The 22,632-nt window shown below is 39.9% G+C and overlaps 1 protein-coding gene across 1 annotated transcript in view; it reads right to left on the reverse strand.

Moving 5' to 3' along the window:
* The window catches only part of cdkal1 (CDK5 regulatory subunit associated protein 1 like 1), a 223,728-nt gene that overhangs the window by 157,759 nt on the left and 43,337 nt on the right, over nt 1-22,632 (reverse strand). The window contains exon 5 of the mRNA XM_022753568.1: nt 553-649. Coding sequence (XP_022609289.1) covers nt 553-649 — 97 coding nt within the window. The remainder of the gene's footprint in view (nt 1-552; nt 650-22,632) is intronic.

Here is a 22,632-nt window from a genome sequence, read left to right on the forward strand (position 1 = left end):
CGTATTTAAAACACTGTTCACATGAAGCACTGCGGTTGATCATCTATCCATAAGAATGATGATCGACAGTTCGAATGCAGGTGAAGACTCATTAAACATCAATGTTGTTCCTTTAGTCCTTTTGTCTCATACACTTTTTGCTTCCTTTCTCTGTTTGCAACAAAGAAAGGCTCTTTTCTCCTCTCCTCATGTCCACCACTTTCTCTTGTTTTCCCCCTCCTTCGATCATATATTCTTCCTTCTTTTCTACTCCCCACCCTGTTCATCTTAGGAGTCTCGGTTGTGTGTCACAGGGATGTCTATTGATCCACCGAGCAGCAGGGAGGCCAGAATAGAACAGACACAGCAGGTTGGCAGCAAGGTGAATGACAGGTCAATCCATCTGTATCTGTGTGTGTGTGTGTACGTGTGTGTCTGGCTGTCCATCCAAACTCCTTGAAGGTGCCCCATTAGACACAACTTAAAACCAATGAAGGCACCAATTCAGATATACAATATATGTTGTCTGAGCATACCCATACATTACTCAGAGCATCCCATACTCATACATACCCCAATGATACTGAGTCCTTTGAGGTAGTCCATCCGTGGCTGGGCCTGGGGAACACAACCTGCTACTACCACCTTTTTCTGCTGTTCCTGGGCTTTTCTGTATCAACAAATGCAAAGAAAAAAACAGCAGAAGAGATTAATATTAGAAGATAACATGGCATTTTTGCACCAACACTGCATAATTCCTGCCAAATGTTTTTGATTTCACCAAGTGAGAAAACTGTAGTACAAAAGACTGCTGGCCCCATACCAGCACACTGCTGTTTCAAAACTATACAGTAGGTCAACCTTAATTTCTAATGGTTCTGGACTGGCCACTTTATGACAACTGTGTAACACGCTTCCTCATGTGACCATCTGTGTGCATGTAGGAAGGGAACTTGACTATAACATTTGTAAAGCTAACATAATAGCTGTAATAATGAAATAGCAATATTCAGTGACACGAAAGGAAAAATTAAATGTGCTATTCTGAGATAAACACTCAGCAGGTACTTAAATCTGTTTTTCTGTGGCATGAATGAGATAGCGGCTTGATGGGGCCCATGCACACACACAATTTGGAGGTGCACCTCCAAATGCCAAACAAGTAGCAGATACTTATGTCAGTTATGGTCAATGTGGTAAAGGGACACAATGTTTGTGAAAGTTTCTTGCTACAAGGAGAACCGTGCTTGTTTTCCCCAGTGGCATGTAAGCTATTCCTTCATGAAATGTCCATGAGAGAATGGAGAAGAATTTACTCAAGGTAAATCCCATGGTGCCAACTCAGTGTGTGTGACTAAGATAAATGGTAAGTATGTTATGTCTGGTCAAGCAAGCAAATATAACAGGTTTTTTTTCTAAAATTGGGTTTAAGGTAAGACCTGTTAATTCTTCTATGGTAAACAATAAAGATTACTTTAGTTGTCATCATTACTTCCATATGTTGGTCACATGAATACAACTGAAACAGTTCCATTACTACTCAGCAATCTGCTGATGAAGGCCACAAGATGTGGCTGAAAGCTCTGAAATAAATCTAGTAAGTGACCTTTTGTTTTTTGCCAAACTAATCCTATAATATAGACCAACAATGTCTCTTTCAAAACATTAAAAGTGGCATTGTTTTCTGTTATGTCTAATTATAATCATGATCAACAGAGAGGCTAAAACTCAGCAAGTCACAGCTTGGGCTCAACATGTGCCACTGAGAAATCACACATTGTTTATAAATAAGGAAAGAGCTAGTTGACATATAAGCATGAGAACAGCATGGTCTTAGTCCCTAAATGACCGAGTAAAGATCCCCATGTTAGCCCAGCATTACCCTACGTGACACCCTGCTGGCTCTTTAATGTCCCTGGAGCCAGACTATCGGTATGTATATTTACTGTCACAGAAAACAATGGGTTTCATGAAAAGATGTGCTACAGTGTAAAAGATGCAGTTAATACACACTGTTTAGTCATAGTACAACACATTATGTGCACCCATATATGTGCATGTGTATAAGAGGAAGGAAGAGAGAGGCAAAGTGCCAGACGGGTTAATTGTGACAGGTATAACAATGAATCAGTACAGCCCATGTCTCAAAGTTTTGATGAAAGTACGAGTATAATACGAAACACATCAAATGAAATTCACAACATTGCTTTTCTTACAAAGCATGTTGCCATGACCCACATTGCACCACGTGTTAAGGAATTGTCTGAACAAGAAGGAAACCAGATTGTGACACTTCATGAAGATGGAAGACAGTACAAGAGCATCAGTAGGCTACTGAACATAAGCCAAAAGAAAGTTGCAAAATTGGTGATTCATCATTCTGTACACATGGCATCCAAAAAAGAAAACATTGCACACCAATCAATACAAAACTACAAGATTAAATTCTGCCAAAGAATGTGACCTGGCTTGATGAATATTGGCTGCACATTCTTTGGTCAAATGAAACTAAAATAAATATTTTTGGATCTGATGGGGTCCAGCGATTTTTCCATGGACCTGTCCAGGACTACCACAGTAACTGCATAGTGCCAACAGTGAAACACGGAGGTGGGAATGTGCTGATACGAGGCTGCATGAGTGAAAAAGGTGTAGAGAAGATGTCCATTACAGATGGAGCTGTAAATACAAGTTTGTATATCCAAATACTGAATGAAAAGATGTCTCCCAGTCTGAAGAAGCTTGGCAGGAGAGTAATTTTCCAACATGACAACGATCCCAAAAACACTTTTCACGAGGTCAAGCTAAGCTAAGCTTTGTCCAAAAGTTGCAAGATTTGTTGCTAGGTGCTTTTTGGAAAGAAGTTGCTAAAGCGATAAGTTGGAAACACCATCTTTAAATGCCCCCCCGATTACGTAATAGAGAAAGAGCTACAGCCAAAGGGGAAACTCCAACATTCAGCCAGCTGACAAATTGTGTAACTGCATCACTCAGTCAGTCATTCGCATTTATGGGGCTGGCCCTCCTGTTGCGATCCAGCCAAAAATCACACAAGAATTTTTAAAGAGGAAAAAAGTGAAAACTATGACCCGGCCAAGCATGTCCCCTGACTTGAATCCAATAGAAAACCTTTGGGGTATTTTAAAATGAACGGTAGAGTGACAAAACCCCTCCAGCAAACTCCAGCTGAAAAGGATCATCTGTGAAGGACAGCAGAACATCTCTCCACAGATTTGTATCTGACTCGTATCATCCTCAACCACAAAGGTTGAATCTGTCATCAAAATAAAAGGTGGATATACAAAATATAAAAAAAAACTAAAACAAAGGAATCTCATTAATGAAGGGTTTGCAGACTTTTATTGTAGCTGGTTCTTAAACATGAACCTTTCATTATGGTTTAATTAGTCAAATAATTGTATTTTTCAAAATAACTGGCTTCATTCTTCTTGGGATTTGGCTAAAAACAAATAAACTGTATATGGACAGGATTTTTAACATTTTAGTGATATTCAGTGTATAGAGTATTTTACAATGACTTATTATAAGAAAATGAAAAGAAGAATCCCATTTTCAAGATGATTCGAATTAAAAAGGGCTGGGCACATAGCAAAATAGTGTAGCTAACCACTAGGAAAGTGTGTGTGTTTGAGTGTGTGCCTGTGTGCACGTTGATGTACTGTATGTGAGTCTGTATGTCACCTCCAGTTAGTGGCAGTGAGATTTGAGACACTCGGTCTGTCTGACAAAGGCTTTTGGAAGAGCTGCCCAGACTCCACCATGAATCTTTAATAATGAAGCCTCCTGACAGCTGGAGCGAGAGAAGGAGGGAGGGATGGAAGGGTGGGGGGGCATGTAAGTGAGGGAAGAATCGTGGGAGGACAGAGGAGGAGCAAAGAAACTGGATGCAAACTGTCAGTTGTGTTTTAATTCAGACTGTGTTTGTATTCTTCAGCAAAACAAAGACAGATAGTGATGGGGGTGGAGGGGGTGTGTGAGAGAGCAAAGTAAGCAGGGAGAGAGAAAGGTGAAGGGAGACAAACAACTCTTTTCAAAGCCAGTTTACATTGTCACGTGAATGAGGAATGGAGGGATAGATGAAAGCTAAAGTTGGTGAGAGATCAGTGGAGGGATGAAGGGAAGAAAGATAAAGGCAAATGCTGAAATGTTTTTATGATTATTTTGATTATTCTGAGCTGTTTGTATTATTCAGGTTTATTTTAGTATCCTCATCTTTACTTCTAAATCTAACTCTTTATTGGCACATAAGTGTTGAGCAAGTAACAACAAATCACTTAAGATGCCAAAAAAGATAAAACAAAGTAAGAAGAAAGTCTGTTGGACATGATGCCTCACCACAGAAAAAAAATGTTTCAACAGCACATTCAGAGAAACTGTACTTCTATTGATCCTAAGAAATGCACATTTTTATTGTACATGTGCGTTCAGGCCTTTCCCTGTTATTAAAGAAGGTAAGCAATAACATCCCCCCACTACAACACGCTGTTCTGGTGTAAACAGATCCTGAAAACAGGCAGAGGCTGAGAGGGCTGTACAGTAGATATCATGACGCTAGTAAATACTTAAAGGTGGAGCGATGTAAACTTTCAAGACTGGGAGAAGTGAGACAGAGGAAGCCAAAAAAAGGCATTTATCTGCTTATAGTAGCTTGTTCTCCTCACTCTGTTCCTCATGAAGAACTCACACTGGCATCACTGCACACACAGACAGACACACACACACACACACACACACACACACACACACAGCAGGGGTGCGTCTGCATAATTCACACCGTCTCCTGCCAAAATGCGCCAAACGTTCCTTTAATGCGCTACTTGCTCCCCGCCCACAGACTCAGAGTCCTAGCTGACACAGCGAGTAAGCAGACAGCGCTTGATCCGTCGCCTCAGCGCCCCAGGGGGAACAGGCCAATCACGTCGCACACAGTTCCTGGATGGGATGAGATGGAATGGGATTATGTGATGCAGTTGCCGTGGTGATACTTTTGAGCCCGACTGAGCGCTCGCTGCCAGTGACCCGGACCAGAGCAGATGTCCCCTGAGATCAGAGGACGAGGTGTGCTAGCACACACGCGCACACACACACGTTTCCTTGGCTTCCTTGGCACCTCGCCCTAAATCTTTGTGGCCCCCTGTCAACTCTGTGCTCTCTATAGCCTCAAGACCACACACTCGCACCTACACACATGCTCTGAACATACTGTACATATGCGTACCAATGGTCACGGATGGCAATGGCAACAGCGTATAGTAATCTATGCATACATGTATGACCTCTGTGGTATATATGTATGGTAGGGACGGCTGTTCTGTACATACTGGTTTTTAACAGCTGAGTGAACACACTGAATTAGCCAAATTAAACCAGACTAAATGTCCAACTGAATTGATCAGGTTGACTTGGAGAAGCCCCTTGCTGTAAATACGACATTAAAATAACTCTAGGCATTTCGATGGACCACAGTGCATGACCTATATACAGGCCTTTTCAACTTTCTCAAAACAAAACTTGAAGTGAAGGAGATGCCCGTCCGTGGATAATGGCAGTCTTCTATAGCGCCATTTACATGACTGCAGCTGAAATGTAGTGACATCATCATATAAATACCTCGCGATGCTGATGTTCTCAAAACTGCCACAAATGTGTCACATCCTAAATCCCACATGGACACACCCAAAGTCAATGTTATAAAATATGACCAGAATTTCTAATAAAGCCATTACAAGTATTCATCCGTTGTCCCAATGAATGACAGCACAGTGTTCATGGTGCCTGGTTTTTCCAGTACAGATAATGACTTTGTCCAGAAGGCTGGATTTTTTTCCTTTTCTGTAGTCATCATAAAGCATAATCACTAACTCCAACAGAAAACCTAACGTCCTTTCAAGTTATCTCCATTCAAACCAAGACAAACATTTGATGCAAAAACACAAAGAACCAAATGGAAACGAATGAAGAACTCTTTTTTTGCAACACCGACCTTGTCGGGACCAGTAGTCCTCATGGGAGCCAAACCCAGGTTCTAATGAGACAAAAGGTTATTTCTGAAGTCATGGTTGAGGTCAGGGATAAGGTGTGAATTGAGGTTACATTAAGGTTAGGCCTGAACTGGTTATAGTTTGGGTTTGGCTGTCCACAATGAATGGAAGTCAATTCAGTGTTATAACGAGGACAGCTGCACATACGTGTGTTAGTTAGCACGTGCGCATGCGTGTGTGTGTGTCTGTGTGTCTGTGTGTCTGTGTGTGTGTGTGTGTGTGTGTGTGTGTGTCCTCTCAATGACTCTTCCTGCTGCTAAACACCCTCAGCCCTATACAGATAGCTACATTGGGGAGGGTGAGCTCATTACACACACGGAGCTAGCCATATGCTCCATAACAAACATGTTGCTTAAAGGATGAGGTCATACTGATAAGAGTAGGGAGGAAAGGTTGTGTAACTGAGATGTACAGATCTACATCATGGTTACCTCCATGTGCAACTTAACACAACAACCTTTGTCTAGGACCCGTCCTGTTACAAAACTGTCTGAATAACAACATTTTATTGATTTTATTTGATTCTACAGCAAAAGTAAAAATTGAATTTAGTATAACCGATATATTTTTATTTCATTCCTACTTTCTCTACCCCCCACCCCTCTCATATTTCCGCTGTCCTTGCTCCTCAGTCTCCTCTCCTCCCCTCCCTCATCCTCTCATCTGCACTCTGACAGTTGTTTCTGGCTGAGTTGACAGTGAGCCAGCCAATCAGCACACTCCTGACCTCTCTGCATTAGCATAAGCAGCAAGGGGCAAGGTTAAGTACCCATCAAGCTTCAGTAATTAAGATGTGAGCTGGTGTGTGCACTGTGCATGAGCGTGTGTCAGTGAGTGAGAGAGAGATAGACTAAATGTATTCAATCTTCCACTTCCAATATTTTCCACTTCTCCTCTCCTACTTATACAACAGCAGTCCTGCACTTGGTCACTGTCCCAGTTTCAATTCCACAATGGCTGTTACAATCCAATGCAATCCTTTAACTTACTTATCGTTGATCTACTGAGAAGACAATAATGTATGTTTATTTGTTTAATGTGTTATTCATTTGCATATTTATTTTCCTGTGTGTTTCTGTCTAGCAGCAGCCGCAGCAGTAGGAGATGCATCTCCAACACTGGCTGACAGCCCAGACTGAATGGATGTGGAGAAAACACACTCTGTTAGTCTAATGGAAAATGCAGCTTCTCCTCTGTGAATAAGTGTTCTGGAAAAGTTTACCAAAACACCTGTCAAAATACAAACAGTATAAATAAAACAGCAGCTAACTCTAGGCTTATGGGATCTGACTGCCAACAAACAAAACTAAATGAAAGCTGTTAATGTACCAGACCAGGGGCGTCTAAGAAATGTAGCTGGAAGGGAGAGAGAGAGAGAGGTGAAGAGGGAGAGAGGAAGAGGAGAAGCATGAGGGTGATTGACAGAAAAACTGTCAGAAGGACATCTTTATAAACAGGTAAAAAGGAGAGAGAGGAAGAGGCGAGGTAGTACTGAGTGCAAAACAGGAAGTAGCTGCTGGTTAGAAAAAGTAAGGAGGAATAAAAAAAACAAAAAAAAACATAACATGAAGCAAAGGGAGAGTCAGTGAAGTGAAAGTCTCTACGTCCCATCAATCCCAGTGTATAAACTTCCAGTTTAAAAAGTAACCTTCTAATGTGATAGGCTTTCGTTATGACATCCTGTCTGAGACTAAGCTCGTCTGGATAAGAGATTTCCCAAAATAATTTCCCAAATTATTCTTAATTATGAAGAAAAAAGAGGATGCAATTTATTTTATGGGGTGTGATGGAAAAATAATGCAATTAGAGGAACAAAAAACTCCTTCAATGGAAAACTCTTGACAAAGATTCCCAAATGGTTAACTGCAGTCATCTTTTATGTCCTCTGAATATATTGTATATATTTTATTTAATTATCTGTATAGGATAGTATTCATTAATCAATAATGATATTTTGGAAATGGGGGGCAGCTTAAAAGCTAATTTGCACTTGTAGACCAACAACAACAATAAGACACAATAGAAAAAAGGCATAATTTGAAGCATGCATCTTTCTAAAAATCTAGACAGTGAGAAGTGGAATATGTGAGAGGGAAAAGGAAACAAGGGAGTTAGAACTACTAAGTAAAAGGAACAAAAAAACACCTGCCAAGAGCAGAGATCTTCATCACCAAGTGGGGAGAGGGAGAGGAAGGATGACAACAGGACTCAAAAGGAAATAAAGGAGGAGGACGATAGCTCGGAGGCAACGAAGGAAGATTGTGATTGAGGGATGTGAGAGGGGTTTGAGAGCTAAAGCTGCAGAATCCCCTGGGATCTCTGTCTTTCTCTCTCACACACATACACACATCAACTGCTGTTGTGTTTCATAGGATACCAAGAGCTGATGTCCATAAAGAGACACTGAATGAGAAAAAACCTGAAATGAAAAAAAAAAACAGCTGAAAGCAAAAGAAATAAGAGCAAGGTTAAAAAAAAAATAGAGGAAAAGAAAAGGGATGTCTAATTTAATCAATACAAGATAATTACATGAAAGTAGGTCTATAAAAGTGAGTTATGGTAAGTGATGTCCAAGACAAAATAGATTTGGGCAGCCTAAGCACCTAAGACAAGTTGCAAAGGCCTGATTGCCTCTCTTGGTTTTCAATCTACATTTTTAAAAGACTTCGATAGTAGCAGAGAGATCAAGATAAATCTGGATCACCACGACCATAACCATGCCCCAAACCACATGAAAACACAACCATATAGAAGAAAAAAAACCTTTGACTTGATTTCAGTTCTCCACCTTTATTGCCAGCATGGTTAATAAAGGCATTCACGTTAGAGCTGCGTTTTTACAGGATACAGGCAATCTGTTGACCAATCAATATACCTATAACATGGCTAGTTTATGACTAGCTCACATGGCCTACGGGTATAACAGAGATAGAATGCAGCCCAATTGTCAACATGGGCCTAGTAAAGGCTGGTCAGAGGAAATGCAAGGCTTTCAGATTATGGCCTTTTTAAAAAAAATGCCTCACACACCTGCCCAGTGCTGTGAAATGGAGGACATCTGTCTTGTAAAAATGAGTTGAATGTGTGATGAATATTGCATTACTGTAAATGAGTTGTATTTGTCGCTTGAATGCTTCATAATAGAGAAAATGCTGATAAAAAAAAAAAAAAAAAAGCAGGAGTGATGGCAGAGGTCCAGACAAACATTCATACACACATATGTGCAGGGAATTGCATTAGAGATGAGCACTTGACTGAACCATGAAAAGGGGAACCCCAAAGCTGAATCCTGCTAGGAGTCCCATGAGTCCCATCTCTGATGCAAAGTCCTACTACTGTAGAAGAGGGTGTTATGGGACAATGATAAGGGAGCAACCTCTAAGCCTGAGGTTGTTGTGGAGAGACTGCTGAGTGAAGAGTTTAGGGGACAACAAATGCACACATAAATATGAGAGTAAATGTTCACTGGGTAGCAATGAGGAATTATCTTACCAAAACAAAACTACATGCTTATTAGAACAAATGTGAGCAGGAAGTCACTATGCAGAGAGGTGGATTTGGAAGAATAGAGGAAGGAATAGAAGCATTAAGTGTTTCAGTGGAGATCAGTCTTATGCGTTGACTATTGCAGATTATAAAGGGTTTGTGCTGCAAACAAACCACCTAACTGAGGGGTTTTGTCATTTGTTTAATGTACATGAGTAAAACACACACACAGCTTGTGTTTGGAGCACTGGCACTTGTGCATTAGTGTGGCAGCTTCAGTCTCGGACTAAACAGGTCATGTCACAGGGCACACACAGGCATTTATCATTCAGAGCCACAGCCACTCCCCATGAGGCCTTTCACCTCTGTGTGAATCAATCTGAAAACGCATGAGCATGTGTGTAGGCATACATGCATTTTCCTGCCTGTGTGTAGAAATGCTTACGTGTGTGTATGTGTCCATGTGCACCTGTGTGTGTTTGTGTGTTTTTGTGCAATTATTTTGATCCCGAAGTGGAGACGAGGCTAAGATGACAGGGGTGAAAGGACATTCCTGGTTGAATGAATCCACACAAAATTAGTCCAAGCATAAACAATCATGATTGGTTTCAAGGTCATAAATTATTACAAGGAAGGGTTTGGAAAAGTGGAACGGCACATGCTCAGTGACCTGGAATGAATCAACAATCTCTGCAAATCAAAAAAAAAAAGTATCTTCAGCCCACACAAAGCTAAAATAATCAAACAAGTAGGGATTGCAAAGCAGTATCCAACCTTCACCTGTTAAACTTTTAATATGTCCTAAAGACTCCCTAGAACTAAGTTACTAACCTGTGGTTAGAGGTTACTAACCTCTGATTGTCCACTTAGTTATGCTGAAAATAGACGGATAAAAATTGGTAGGACTAGGACATATACTACTTCAGAGTAGTAATTGATTACAGTGTGATATAACTAAAGTGAGAGACAGATATTCACGAGACAGAATGAGTCTGCACCGTATGTATATATGGATTCACAACAGTACTGAATTCAAAACCCCACAGATCCATGCTTTGCTTTAGCAGCAGTGTGGTGTGCCATGGTAGCATTTGTTCCAGTGTGCACTCACAGTGGGAGACATCAGCACTGGCCTGTGATATTATGGCTTGGCCTAAGAGCAGCACCAAATTGTGATAGCTTGCACACTTAACTGAGCTGTGTTTTTATGGTTAATTCACTGGCCTAATGTGTGTGGTCAGTGGACTGGAGACAAAGCATCATTCCTAAAAGATCTGCTAATCTGGTAATCAAGACAATTTGGAGATTAGCTTCACTTCAATATTTCTGTTCTTATTTTCATCTAACAGACTGCAAATCTCATTGTTTTCTGATCCTCTCTCCTTCGCTATCACAGCTGTAATTAAGTCCTCACTACCTTACTGTTAAAAAGACTAAATAAAGAATGAAAATACAAACTGAAGTTGTGAGCTTTTTCACTACTAAATAATTGCAATGTGTCCATTTAACCACATTTTCTAGTGTGTATGCATGTGTTCCTTTATACTTACATGCATGTGTATTGCATATGTGTAATCTACACATATATGTTTTCGCGAGTTTGTGCACTGTGAGTTATTTATGATATGTGAGCACGCATGTGAAAGCATATATGTGAGTACATGTACAGTACGTGCGTTAGGGGACTATGCAGACTATGGGAGTCTCATTATAGAGCTACAAAGTCTAAGCATCTATTCAGCCTGTTAATTTCCCAGCTGAAGTCTTCTCCCGCTGGAGTCTGAAGTGGCTCCACGGTGCCTCATCAGTCCCTCTAAAAGGCCTTCTCATTTAACCACAGTGCCTTATTTATTCTAAATAACATTCCTTTAAAAGCCAAAAATGCAGTGTGCACAAAGCCAACTGTCTGATTAAATTGCTAAGCAGGACCCCCTTACTTGGTAAAAATTAATTTATGGAATGTTTAAAAAAGGAATGTTTTTTTTCCCTACACACACTCCTCTCGTCTGAGTCGACACCAATTAAAAAGAGGATTCAAGGTAAGGTTCATTACATTAGAAAAGAGAAGCGAGGAAGGGGGGTTGTTAGAAGAAAAAAGGCTTTACAAAATGAGGAGGTGATTTTCAAAATACACTTGGCTTGTTAGAGGGATAGCGAATATTTTTCTAGTTGGGAATGAACACAGGTGCCTCAGTCTCTTTTGTTGAACCACATTTGTTACATCCCTCTCCCTCCCTCCCTCTCTCTTTTTCACACTTTGAACTAACGAACATCATATTCAATAAACATCTAGATTCTTTGATCTAAACATATGTAAAATGTTTTATTAGATCTGAATGCTAAAGTCACATTAATGACATGTTTATATGTTACATTAAAATATTTCAAGACATACCATCTACACCACCTGTCTACATCACATTTAGAACTCAGTGGTGCTTATTTAAGACCATGTGCACTATGACTCTCAAATTAGAGTACAAATGTAGATAAACCTCTGTACTAAAGGATTTTTTATATATGGAGGTTGATTCTAACTGTATAAATCCTTATAATTTTGCATTATAATATTCAGGGAGTCCTCAAAAACTCAGCTTTCTAGCCTCTGGACTATTCAAGAATAAATGTAAATTAGATTTTTATAGATCTTTTGCTTGGAAAAGGATCCTGCTACCACAATAAGGTGTAAAGAAAGTTACATTTTGTAAAAATCATTATTAAGCTGCACATTAATATTGTTATTGTTGGTAAATACGAGTTTGGAGATGTAAGGGTGAACCTTTTGAGGACGGGGAAGTCAGATTCAATAAAAGTTGCAATGACTTTGAATACTAAACAAAACACTTGATAAAAACAAAGTTTACGACACATGTGCCTAGATGGTACCTTATGTGTCATGAACACACAGCCAGACATATATACATGTACAACAATTTATAATCAAAAGTCACTGTTAAACCAGTGATATTCAGGAAGCCAGGGAACATACAGTAGTCTATATGCCACATGTGGCCTCATTCCCCACAGCAATATCCCTTCCTTCCATATCCAGCTATCTGTCTGTCTGTTTGCAGCACCTCAGAGGTTAAGGACTGCCCCGGGTATACTAAGGCACTGACCCACGGTCGCCATGCCTTACAGAGGTTGGCATGTGTGTTTATTTCCGTGCATCCATCATTCTTTGCACATATACTGTATATACACCTATGGCCAAGTTGTAAGCCTTGGGCTTTTGTCACTCCAAATACTGTTTGGTGAAATTGCTTCTTGGCTGGAATGCAGCACCCAGTTCATCTGCTGGTTAAATAAAATTAGAAACATGCCCTCCTAAATGAAGTTCAAGTTGCTTTGCTGACAACATCTTCAAGGCACAAATGTACACACCCACAAAAAAATCCGGCTGCAGATAATTATTAATACACAAAGACAACCACACACATCAACATAGAATATACAAAATCAAGCATACGGTATGTCTTATTTTACAATTCAACTTCTTTATGTTACCTCCATCATCCTCAAAAAACATTTGTTTTACTTTATCTCTCTCTCCTGCATCCTTCTCCTTTTCAAAGTTGACCAACTATTCACGCTGTCACCTGCTCTCTACTCCTATCCTTTCTCTTCCAGTGTGCATCACTTCTAAAATTCCCCCTCAGGGTTTAAGCATAAGGCATGCAAAGGTCAAAAGTCCTTACTGTCATCTTGCATGACTTAATGTATATCAAGCATGTCTCTATACTTTAACATATGGAATGTGGATGTGACAACTATTGAAAGAGACTTTGAAAGAGTGTCTTCATCAGTGTGTATGTGTTACTGCCAAGTTTCTCAAATAATTCTGCTGTCATTTGTCACCCTGAAGGTGCATGGAGGAAGAACACACTCATTCAGAGGAGGGAGAGAATGTCATCTTTTATAACTTGCAGCTACTATAAAGTATCTCAGCAGCTCAGTAATTTCCAGGTCAATGCTTGTTTAGCTAACACCAGCTGAAAAAGCCTCTGGGATCGTCAGCTAAAAAATACAAGACCACAGCTGAACAGGGAAAATGCCAAAAGCTTACAGGTGCTCCTCTGGAGAACACAGACACCTCTTTCCTGCCGTTGCCCTTTTCTCTCTTTCAGTTGAGCATTATGAATAAATGATTAGGCATGTAGAGACAGCTTGTTGAAACAGACGTTAAAGGCTTTCTACTCTGTGTGGGTCAACCTGTGTGTGTGTGCGCGTGAGTACATGGTGAATATGCATTTATGTAATTTGTGTGTATGACAAACTTTGCTGTGTCCACAGTGTATTTGTCTGTTGGTGAATAGGTCTCGGCTGATCATGTTTCAGCGTTACAGGGTTTGGTTCAGTGTCAAATCCCTCTGTGTGTAACTAAAGATACTTGATAGGAACACGGCAGCTGGTGTGCTGGCTGCTACACACACACACACATACACACACACACACACACACACACACACACACCTGCCATCTGAGTCACTCAGTCTCTCGGGCTTTCTCACCCTCTTACATGCACACAAACACACACTAAATCAGCGTGCATTATGGCCTCCCTTATTTCAAAGAACAAGTGTTTCAAACTAGTTGGAACATGAAAGACGGATATGACTAACCCAGGCAGTTTGACTGTATTTGAGAGAGAGAGAGAAGAGAGGGAGATAGGGAAAGGAGGGGTGGAGCAGCAGGTGTTGTGTGTGTGTGTGTGTGTGTATGTATGCGTTTGTGTCAATACAGGTGAACAGAGGGTCAGTGCACTACTCTCCATATGCCATCTGTCAGATCAACTACATCTCACGCTGACATTTCCCTACATTGAGTAACAATGTTAAACCACCAAGATCCAAATCCAATGCATTCACCAGAGCAGACATATGTTGACTAAATGCCAAGTTTACACAACATTTCATTTATTTATTTATTGAGAAATGAGAAAAGCAGCAAATCCTCACATTTGAGAAGCTGGAACCACAAAATCTATGGTGTTTTTGCTCAATTACACGGGTTACACAATGAATTGCTCCTCATATTTTTGGCTAATTAACTTTGTCAGCCAAGTAACTGATTGAACCTCTAATTGTTTCAGCTAATAAAAATTCTTCCTCTTTTCAGAAATTCCCTAATATACAGACATAATTCCAGATACACACACTGACGGCTTAGTGCTGCCCTGTGCAACAACAATCTTCATCTGCTATCTACCATGATTATGTGGTTATTAATAGGATGCCTATCAAAATTTCAAACAATCTTGTCACCATTGAGCTGCTCTTTGATCAATCAAAATGTGCAGGGCTGAAAAACACAACACTCACATCAAGAAACATACATCACCCTAGGTCTTCCAACATGAGCTCATTTGAGTTACAACCTCAGTCAGTTCAATTCAGCCCTGAACTGTGCTTGACTCCCTCATTTCCATCTCTCCCCCAATTTTTTCCTTCCCTTCCCCATCATTCTCTTTCTCTCTCTCTCTGTTGCAATGCAAGTCCTAATGAGGTGCTAATGAGATTCAGACTCCTTTTCTGAATCAGATTACAGTGAATTATGTATAAAGCTTTTAAGTCATTGCTTTAAAATTACACAGGTGGCCTGTGTAGCAACATGACACCGACAGCACAGTGACGGTGCTGATTTTTTTTTTTTTTTTAATGGACATCTTAGTATAAAAATAATAATTGCTTTTTAAGGCTGTTGTTATTATGTAAACAACAAATCCAAAGTAATTTAATTAAAATGCAATTTAAAAAATCCTTCATATTGTAGTTACTAAATATTTTTGTTAGCATTCGTTTGTTTGTAATACTTTAATGAAATGCTGGACAGGCATCTTAATTTTGGGTGCCGATGCAATCCTGATAAATCATTTCTAGACACAACCCAGACATGAGACGGGGCTTGTACACTCTCAGAGCATGGCTTTCCAGAGGAGACAGGTTGACACTTCTATACATACAACAGCATACGGCAATATCTCACTGGCCCAGGGACCTGAACTGTGAAACAAAAGACAAAAGAGAGAGAGAAATGACATGGCAAAAGGTGGAAACATTAAGGTGAAAGATGAGAAAACTAGAGTCACCAGAGTGTGTGAGGGTGCAAAAGTGGAAGCTAAGTGAGGGAGAGGATGATAGGCAGAGAGAGGTAATGGTGTGACCTTGTGAAAGCCTGCCATCGCCTGCTGGGAGAAAAATTACCTGCAGGAGATAGCCAGAGCTCCTGAAAACACATCAGCATCCACCTCTCTCTACCCTGTAGCTCCCCTTCACTACCTCTTTAACTACTCCCAAATGAGGAATATGTTACTTGCTCGAAATAACTAAACTTAATTAAACTGGAATAGAAATGACTCTGGTGGGTCCTCTGCTTTCATTAATTAGGAGCGAAATAACCTCACTCTCATTTACTCCTACATTTCATCCATCTTTTTATCTTTCTTTTCTCCCCTCTTCCTACCTCTCCTCCACTGTAATTTGTCTTCATCTATCTCCTTAGCTGTAAATTCGATTTAATGTGCCTTATTACTGCAAAATTTGAGAACAGTGTTTCCAAAGCGTCAAGGTCACCAGTTTTGCATTAAATTTGTTTCATGCTAAGGGTGCACCACAACAAATAGTGTCAACTTTAACATGATAATCTCAAAAGCAAGATGTGTGTGTGTGCTTGTGTGCATGTGTGTATTGGTAAGGTAACTACTTCTGTGTCTTTGTTGTGTCTTAGCAGCCTTTTGTAAGTGAGTCTGTATCTGGACATTTTCACCTTCAAAACATGACAAAAGTAAGAGGTTCTTTAATTTTCTAATAACACACAACTGCTACAGAAAATAATTAGACTATGTAATTTGGATTACATCAGTAACTAGTCTACTATAAATCTACATGACTACATAAAGTATATCTTTTTTCTTTTTAACAAAAACAGTATTGTGAGTCTTTGTCTTGTACTCACAAAACAATTCTTTAATTCCATTGTGTAGCTTAAAGTGGAAATCCTAAAGTTATCTTAATATATAATACATCATCAATACATAATCAATATTGAGAAATATAAATTGGCGGATTAGGATTTGTTGAGGCTAAGGTTAAGTTGAACGTGGTTTATTACCGGGAGCGGGTGGTGGTGGTGATAGTCGGTTGCTAAGAGCTTCAGTCAGGCATTGTCTTTATTAGAATACCGCTTCTGATGAGTACTTTTTCATTCTCTCGTGCTGAACTGCAGGCAGACTGGACCCTACAGTGACTTGCTATTGCAATGTAGTATTATGAGACATTGGAACTTTTAGGCAACTAAAAATCTAATTACACATTTATTAAACATGGAAATATAAGTTTGTTACATGCAGCTACCTGTGATTTATTGTGCAGGCCTGGCAATAGCTGACAACTCATCACTTCCTGTTTTGCTCCATCATCCCCCCATCTACGTTACTTGTAAGTGTATCTCTGATTTCTCTCAATTGTATCTCCCATTCATGCATGCCCTGTTTGTCTACTCTGTCAGCACTGTAAATCTTTTTTCTACCTTCCAACACAATTTATATGGTAGAATTGGTGATGTCCAATCTCACAGGAGGAAATTAACTTCTTTGTCCACAGGGCAGAGTACTTGTGCTGCTCCACTTACTCTCAGTGTTTTTATCCAAGAAACTAAAATAGGGGAGGTCTTTCAAACAATGGTTGGTTACCTCAAAAAAAATTGGGCATAGCAGAAACAACTTAACCACCGGGAAAAAAAATAACCACCTTCTGGCTTACATCTGGTTTAATTTGTCACCCTGGGCCCAACACCCACACAGGCAGGCATATTGGAGGTTCACAAGAAGTGTGGCAACAAGAAAAAAATGAAATGTTCACGGTAAAAGACTGAACAGAACATTGAGAGAAAGGAATGAGTGAAGCAGGTGTTTAAGTAATGAAGGGAATTTCTGAATTCAATCAAGCCCAAGTGTGTGTGTGCCTGTGCGTGTGTTGTGTGTGTGTGTGTGTGCCCATCTTCATTTCTCGCCTGTCACAATAGTGGCAAGAAGGGTCCTGGGAGGCAAAGATCTGGCCTCCCAAATGCCTGAAGGGGAAACGCACACTCACACAGATGCACAGGCGCACATGCAGGGGGCTATCATGGGAAATAACTTCATACCAAATGGAGCTTTTCATGTTATTGATCAGGAACGCCCACTTTCTTCAGCTCATATTATCTTGGCACTATGAACCTGAAACTCACTGATATAATCTGTAAAATGTGGCTCTGAAGCATCCAAATACCCTCAAAAACACAAAGTGCAGAAAGAACTGAAAAACTACTTTATCAGACAATGTTAGCTGGCATGTAAACTGCATTACAAAGTTACCTGTCATCCACAAATAGCAAATATTCTAAAAATAATAAATCACATTTACACAATATTTACACAATCCAACCAAACAAAAACAAACCCCCAATATGATCAGTCTCTGCATGGCTTCAAACACGTATGATGACATATGGACTAAACACCAAGACTCCCTGATCAATGAATGAGCAAAGCCCCACATACACAGCCAGGTGATTCATCACTAGCTGAGGAGAGCATGACCTCCAAAACCTCTTAAGTGACCTCTGACCTCTTCAATATGACCTTTCTAAAGGGTCGTTGTAGATTTATCAAACAACATAATGAGCATTACAGCCACAATCACTCTCTAATGTTCAGCTCACTCCCAGGAAAAAAGTGTAATATATAGGCCAAATAAAAACACCACCACCTTCTCAGCTTTCTACAGGGGACCTCCCCCTTCAACGTATTTCACCATTTTCTTATCATAGCTGTCAACTGACACTGTGTCTCAATCTTGCATTCCTGCCCTGCTGCTTCACTCTTTTATTTTTTTCCTTTTACCCTGTGTCTTCAATCCCCCCGTCCTCGTCCTTGCCACATATTGTACCACATACACACACACAGTCCAAGTCAGTCACTCATGCCTGATACGAAATTGGTCAGTGTAAACTATAGCCGTCAGGTAATTATGCATTGCTGTGACTTGGGTCATCTTGCCGGTGAAACACAAGACTAACAAAGCTGTATTATTGACGTCTGTTCTAATCAATGGCCCGGAGGTTCTGTGTGACAGACTGTCATGACAGTGTTGTATCAATAACTGAGCAGTTTTGTTTATCACTTGGTGTTTATCGTTCTCTATATAATCTTTCCTATCCTTGGACACGCGGCTTTATTAGCTGGGAGAGGTATGATTTTAAGTGTTACTGAGTCAGCTTTCATCCCTTTACTGGGAGGATGGATGGCAGTATTCCTGTGGCTACAGCTGTGCTGAACCAAACTAACACCTAACACCACAAAGGTTGGGGTCTCAATTCTCTGAAGTTACTCAAAAAGTAGATCCCAGCATTTTCACCGTCACGTTGAGGTCTCTCCACTTTAACACATAAGTATGTATACACTTGTGATGCGTTTTATTCAAAAAAAAAAAAAAAAAAAAAAAAAAAAAGTTAAATATAAATGACAAAGTCGGGAATCATTATCCTACAGTATCCTACAGCAACTGTCTTTTCAGATGTAAAGCCTCTTCCATCCTTTTCCAGCTGTTCAATTCGAGTGTCAGTGGTGTCCAAATCTCTTAATAAGACATCAGTGTTTCCTGAGAAGTATAAGAATCGCGTGACAAGTCCATCAACCCCCCCCCCACTGAGGGATTTATTGCCCCTTCATTTCTTTAAAGCTCAAACAACATCAAGACTGATTTGCCAGAAGGAGAGAAAACAGTTAACATGAAACACGGGTAATCCTGTCGTATCATAGTGGGCTGATGCATACACTGTGCTATGATATCTTCTTGCTCTGGTTTTCCTGTCAGTCTCTGAATACAGTCAGTAAAGTAAAATAACAGTTATACAGCTCATAAATCTTACATAAATTCTGTTAATTATTTTATGGTGCATTGAATCACTGTTTAGCCACCAGTTATTCTTAAATGAAGAAATAACATAACCAATCACACTGAACATGTTTTTATTTTAATAAGCACCATTTAGGTTTGCTTATTAAAAAGAAAACCTCCAATTCCAATGTAAAACCCATCATTAATAACAGGTAAGCAAAACTACACACAAAGAATTAAATTTTTGAACAGCATTGTCTAACCCCTGTATTTTTATCATTTAAAAACCTCTTTAAGTGAACAATATAAAGGGACATGAACCCCGTCTCTTCTTTTTACACATAACCTTTAACCATTTCTTTCCCCAAGTCAATTATAGATGGCTGGTCCAATTTCTAGACTCTTTCACAAATGTTTAAGGCCCTAATCTAAAACTGCAAAATGAGACACCATGGTAGAAAACATATGGGCTGACAATTTGGCTTTAATTTTAAATCTGACTGACTTGATTGTGGGAAGAGATTTAAAACATTTTTCCCCACTCTTAAAATTCATAAGGTGATGACCTGACTTTCCTACTTTCCCTACCCATATATTATTTCCTACTTTTCACTCTTATCTTAGTCACATTCCTTTAGAAGTTGAAATGGCCAACATGATCACCAAGTCCTTCGATATGAATAAGAGATTCTTTAAAACCCCTCAACCAAACTCAAGCTCAATCCCTTTGCAAAATGCAGAATTTAACTTGGATTCAACTATGGAAACCCAGTTACTTGCAAAACACCAGGGCGAAAGGTCCTCCCTTTATCTTCAATCCTATATTAACTTGGCCTCTTATGGCTTAAATCCACAATCAGGGATCAGCGAAAAGGCTGGAGCACAGTGGGGTGCCTTAAGAGCCCAGCCGTCTGAACGGATGAAAGGCAGGAGCTGTTTGTGATTGCTGCTAAGGAGGACCTTATAAGGACAGCAACAATGTGACAGGCTGTGATTATGCAGCCATTTATTTCAGGGACCACTCATGCACACACATCCCTGGAGTAACAACTAAATAAGGACACTGAAGAATACCAGTTTGTTTTCCTGCAGGCTTAGGCTTTCTTCGGTTTGGGAAGAAAGCTTATATGACAGACAAAAATATATTGTGCATTATTTTCGATTCCTAAATGTAAGCAGCAAGCCCTAACTCTGTTAAATGCATGAGAGCCAAAAAACCTTAAATTTTGTTAAAAGGCTGTCAGTAGCATCCATGCTAATTAGTTAAAAAAATCACTGACGGTAAATGTTATCTCGAGTTATGTGTACAGAAAATTTGGGGATACATGTTTGCCCTCTCCAATTCCTAGATGCATTTTAATAGTTCATTTTGGCCAATCTTATTTGTGCAGAGAAAAGCAGATGGTATATGCATAACATATAGAAACAGAAGGTACAGTAAAGGCTTGTTTAACTAGAGACTCTCTTGTGATGTGATCACACCAGCTACATTGCCCATCAACATGTTGACATCCTGACCCATGAGTACTCAGTATCAATACCACATTATTACATGAATACTCCGTAATTACTACATTATTACATGAGTACCCAGTTATTAATACACATTCTTACATGAGTACTCATGGGTCTGAGCGCACCCATCTTTGAAAAGCCTTCATTTTGAGCTCAACTACGCACCAGTAAGGTTTCGTGACTGCATCTTGCGCAGTTGTTACGCTATCGCTTTGACAAATTCTGTCCACAGGAGGACAGACAAACAAACACCTGCCAAAGTTCTCAAAACCGGCTCTGTGGTAGTTGCCGCTACAGTAGGTGTCTCCAGGACCACATTTTGCAATGATATGACACACACAAGGTGAAAACAATACCAGCAACACTATCACAGCTGGCAACAAGATCCAGTTGGATGGTGGGAGAGGTTGTTGGCTCAGGCCTTTAGTCCCGTACTGTGAGCAGGCATACATTTTAGACACATACACACACTGAGGCTTGGACACCAGAGCCCCATACTGTGGTGAGCCATGCATTCAAACCCACTTTGTAGAGCAGATGTGACAGGTTGTTTGTGAGGAGAATTCAGCAACACACACACACACACACACACACAAAATACTGTATACTCTGCATGTAAGCATCAAAATGCACATACAAATGAGCTATAGCATGGAATAAATCACTAAATATTTGAACCGAATAAGCCTAGCGATGCTGAGACATTGGCTCAAACACAAAACATGACTGAAATAATCACAACTACAAATGCTGTGCTGGTCCAGAGGTCTGCTGGTCCTCTAATTATCTCCATCACTGACAACCTCTGACTGCACCTAAAGGCAATAAAGGTCCTGTCTGAATATTCGTGTGTGTGTGTGTGTGTGTGTGTGTGTGTGTGTGTGTGTGTGTGTGTGTGTGTGTGTGTGTGTGTGTGTGTGTGTGTGTGTGCACTTGTTCAAGGCACATTTAAAAATAGTGTGGAGTCAGGCAGTAGCTTAGCTTTTAGCTTAGCTAAAAGTATTTCTATTATTTTCAACGTTCATATGTTTGTCTTATGAATATGTCTTACACATATATGGATTGTACTCTACTTACTTTAATAATTTTGAGCATTTAAGATGAAATTGCAGTTGACTCCCTTCAGTGACCCCTAAAAATTTGAAATGGCGTGTTCGGAGCAAAGATTCCCTTGTACTACCGCTGTTCTATGCAATGTCCATATTAATGTTCTGTCCCAATGGGGACCACATAATAGCATAACAAACTCTGACTTGACATGCCATTACTAGAACTGTATAAAATAGTTTTCACTGGCTGCAGAAATGAGAGGACATAATACCTGGTCTTTTAAAGCCGACAGAAGCTGATAAAAGTCAAGTCCGTTAGGAACAGGGATTTAAACATTATTAGCCTTTCATCACATTACATTCATCCCTTCTGATGCCTGCTTTGCCTATCACCTTTTCTGATAAACAAGCTTAAAAAGGGTAAGACTGTTACTTCACTTTCAGCATTCCTTGCATAAAATTGGGCCTGACTGTTGTTGAGGTTGAATGTCTTAGGGGTTAAGCAGAGATAAAAGCACCACAATCTAGCCCTACAGCAGGTGAATGATTTTAAGGGATAAGTTTGTTTGGTCTGGAATGCTAGATGCTGACCTGATTATTATAAGTATTATAAGTATTGTTAACAGGCTCATGTTAATTTGAGTTAGATCAAAGTTGGAGCTA

Source organism: Seriola dumerili, unplaced genomic scaffold (assembly GCF_002260705.1).
Source record: "Seriola dumerili isolate Sdu_G_001 unplaced genomic scaffold, Sdu_1.0 BDQW01000191.1, whole genome shotgun sequence".
Classification (NCBI taxonomy): domain Eukaryota; kingdom Metazoa; phylum Chordata; class Actinopteri; order Carangiformes; family Carangidae; genus Seriola; species Seriola dumerili.